This window comes from Oncorhynchus nerka, unplaced genomic scaffold (assembly GCF_034236695.1).
Source record: "Oncorhynchus nerka isolate Pitt River unplaced genomic scaffold, Oner_Uvic_2.0 unplaced_scaffold_9354, whole genome shotgun sequence".
In the NCBI taxonomy this organism is placed as follows: Eukaryota; Metazoa; Chordata; class Actinopteri; order Salmoniformes; family Salmonidae; genus Oncorhynchus; species Oncorhynchus nerka.
This window is the reverse complement of record NW_027031966.1, coordinates 1-3,705: the sequence shown is the minus strand read 5'-3', so window position 1 is coordinate 3,705 and position 3,705 is coordinate 1. Positions and strand designations below refer to the sequence as shown.

The 3,705-nt window shown below is 37.7% G+C and overlaps 1 protein-coding gene across 1 annotated transcript; it reads left to right on the top strand.

The window, feature by feature from the left end:
- Nucleotides 1-565: 565 nt before the first annotated feature.
- LOC135565957 (FK506-binding protein 4-like) lies at nt 566-1,959 on the top strand (the record flags this gene model as incomplete). Its single annotated transcript, XM_065013920.1, has 8 exons — nt 566-609; nt 858-1,001; nt 1,117-1,152; nt 1,294-1,326; nt 1,446-1,493; nt 1,579-1,617; nt 1,695-1,763; nt 1,912-1,959. Coding segments are annotated over exons 2-8 (364 nt in total), but the record flags the coding sequence as incomplete, so codon positions are not given.
- Between the last annotated feature and the right edge of the window lie 1,746 nt (nt 1,960-3,705).

Here is a 3,705-nt window from a genome sequence, read left to right as displayed (position 1 = left end):
TGAGTAAAGGGTCTGAATACTTATGTAAATGTGATATTAATGTTTTTAAATATAAATTGGCAACAAATTCTTAAAACCTATTTTTGATTTGTCATTGTGTGTAGATTGATGAGGGGGAAAAAAATATTTAATCAATTTTAGAATAAGCCTATAACATAATTAGTCAAATGTGGAAATAGTGAAGAGGTCAGAATTATTTCCTTAGTCACTGTATACATTTTCCTTTTAGAGTTGTTCAGTGGGTGCAATTACGTGTTTGGTCTGTGTTCTTCGTTTCAGAGGTTGTTGTTTCCAAAGATAAAGCTAAAACAACAGCTGCCAAGAAAGGTAAGGAATATAGTTGCTATGGGATTCACAATGTAACATTGAGCTGTATGAACAATGTATTTTGAATGATGAGCATATTATGTATTTTCATTGTTTCAGAGCCTGTGGAAAAGGACAAAATAACTCCTATGAAGAAAGGTAACAACAACTTAGATCAAGTAATTTCATTTGATGAATTAACATATATTCTAACTGTGGATATATTATTGTTTTAGAGCCTGCAATCTCAAAGAAAAGTCAAGACAAGCACTACCAAGACAACCACAAGCACTTCCAAGAAAGGTAATATTGTATTTCACAAATGTTAACTTGAGTAGATGCTGACTATTAGTTGTAGTGAAACACTTCTCACATGTCTTGTTTATCTCAGAACTTCGTGCTGCAAAAGCCAAAGCTGAATGGTCGCTTGTAAAGAATGGTACAGCGCTTCTTAATCCCAACTTGTCTTAATTAACTTTTTCAATCAAGGAGATTATTATTGGTATGCTTTATGAGTACATAATGTAATAATAAAGTTTTCTTTGCACCAGTTGTTTCAGAACCCGAGCCCCTAAAAGAGAAAGCCACTCCGAGAGTCCCCACTATGAGGAAAGGGAACCACACAAATGTAGTGGTGCCAATGGTAAAAGCCATGGCTAGAGTTGTCACTATAAGACCCATCCCTACAACGAAAGGTAACCAAACAGCAATGCAAAAGTTCATCAAACTAAATATAGATTATTTTCAGTTAGATACAATGACAATTGGAAACATGCTGTTTAACTGTTTTAACACTTTTATCTCCTGCAGTGACAGAGGAGAAGCTATCTAAAGAACCCGAGACAGGTAAAATGTATCCGTCGTAACGGTGTGTGGGGCAGAAACCTGCCATTAGAAATATTATACAAACAAGTATATCGTCTTTCATTGTTTTGATCTTGCATGTAATTTACTGGATAATAATTTAATCAAAACGTTTTCCATCAGCAAAAGAGAAAACAAAAGCGGCAGAGAAAAGAGGTGTGAATAATTTGACTGTGTTTTGAGTGGATTTATTTCCAGACATGTTATAATAGGTTTTCCTTTTAGAGTTGTTCAGTGGGTGAATGTAATTTTTTGGTCTGCGTTCTTTGTTTCAGAGGTTGTTGTTTCCAAAGATAAAGCTAAAACAACAGCTGCCAAGAAAGGTAACGAATAGATTTAGTTGCAACACTGAGTTGTATGAATAGTGTATTTTGAATGATGAGTATATTTCGTTTTTCATTGTTTCAGGGCCTGTGGAAAAGGACCAAATAACTCCTACGAAGAAAGGTAAAAAGAACTTAGATCCAGATATTCAATTTGATGAATTAACATATATTCTAACTGTGGATATATTATGGTTTTAGAGCCTTCAATCTCCAAAGAAAAAGCCAAGACAAGCACTACCAAGACAACCACAAGCACTTCCAAGAAAGGTAATACTGTTTTTCACAAATGTTAACTTGAGTAGATGCTTACTATTAGTTGTAGTTAAACGCTTGTGGTTTTGTAGTGCATTATTAATAACTTAACTGCATGCTTGACTTTTATTGGAAAATATTGAGCATGATGTTGTCATTCCAGAAGCTGTTGGCTCCAAAGAAAATACAAAACCTACCACAATGAAGAAAGGTACTTTATTGCATGTTGTAATAATATTACACCTAACATTAGCTAGCGAGCTAATGTTAGCTAGCTAATAATATACTTTAACTTGAAATTAAAATAACTTTCTGACAAAATGAAAATGTGCAATATCTGAAAATGTAGCTAGCTAGACTATCTTACCCAGTCGTATACATGGATGGACGTTTCTCCCTCTCTGTCACGGATGCCATGGTTGCCCTTAGTTTGAAGATGTAATCCGGAGAAAGGTGTTTTATGCAACAGTCTTCTGTGTCCTCTTTTCAACTCCTTTCCATTTTCAACTCCATTTCAAACGGCAGAAATGTCTCCATATCCTTAGCCATCATACTCCAATTCCACTGGGCATTCCACTGATTTCAAAACTCGGTCCTCCAGAAAGTGGAGAGCAACACCTTTTCAATTCCACTTTGTGATATCTTTTGAAAAAATCCAGCGTTAGAAAGGATTACCTACACATACTGACCAGCTTCTGTTATAGACAGGAGCGTGCTACATGGCAGACCGATCCAAACTCATCTCTCGGCATGTCCAGCCCACCCATTATCTCAGCCAAACATGCCTAACAGGAAGGTTCCTATCTTTTTCATGGCTAAACCAACTAGGCTCTTAATTAACAATTGTATTTGTATATACAGATGGCATACAAGTTTGTAATAAAGGCACATGAAAGTCCACATGTTCCAGTAGGCATTTCTGCCTAAAAAACATATTTAGATTTGTTTTTTAAGTGTACATTCAAATGGCTCTCCTGTGAAGTAATGACGCCGCAACTTTACGCCTAGGCACCGTTTGTTTATACACTGCCTTTGGAAAGTATTCAGACCCCTTTACTTTTTTCCACATTTTCTTTTGTTACAGCCTTGTTCAAAAATGTATTAAATAAATAAAAATCCTCAGCAATCTACACACAAGACCCCATAATGGCAAAGCTAAAACAGATTGTTAGAAATTTAAGTAAATTTATTTAAAAATTAAAACAGAAATACCTTATTTACAGAAGTATTCAGACCCTTTGCTATGAGACTTGAAGTTGAGCTCAGGTGCATCACGATTCCATTGATTAGCCTTTAGATGTTTCTACAACTTCATTGGAGTCCACCTTTGGTAAATTCAATTGATTGGACATGATTTGAAGGAGGCACACACCTGTCTATATAAGGTCCCACAGTTCACAGTGCACGTCAGAGCAAAAACAAGCCATGAGGTCGAAGAGCCCCAAGATAGGATCGCGTTGAGGCTCCGATCTGGGGAAGGGGTACGATAAACATTTCGGCAGCATGGAACGTCCCCAAGAACACAGCGGCCTCCATCATTCTTAAATGGAAAAAGTATGGAACCACCAAGACTCTGGCTAGAGCTGGTCGCCTGGCCAAACTGAGAAATCTGGGGAGTTGGGCCTTGGTCAGGAGGTGAACAAGAACCCGATGTTCACTCTGATTGAGCTCTAGAGTTACTGTGGCGATGGGAGAACCTTCCAGAAGGACAAGCATCTCGGCAGCACTCCACTAATCATACCTTTATGGTAGAGTGGCCAGACTGAAGCCACTCTTCAGTAAAGAGGCACATGACAGCTGCTTATAGTTTGCCAAAAGGCACCTAAAGACTCCCAGACCATGAGAAACAAGATTCTCTGGTCTGATGAAACCAAGATTGAACTCTTTGACCTGAATGCCAGCGCCACATCTGGAGGAAACCTGGCACAATCCCTACGGTAAACCACAGTGGTGGCAG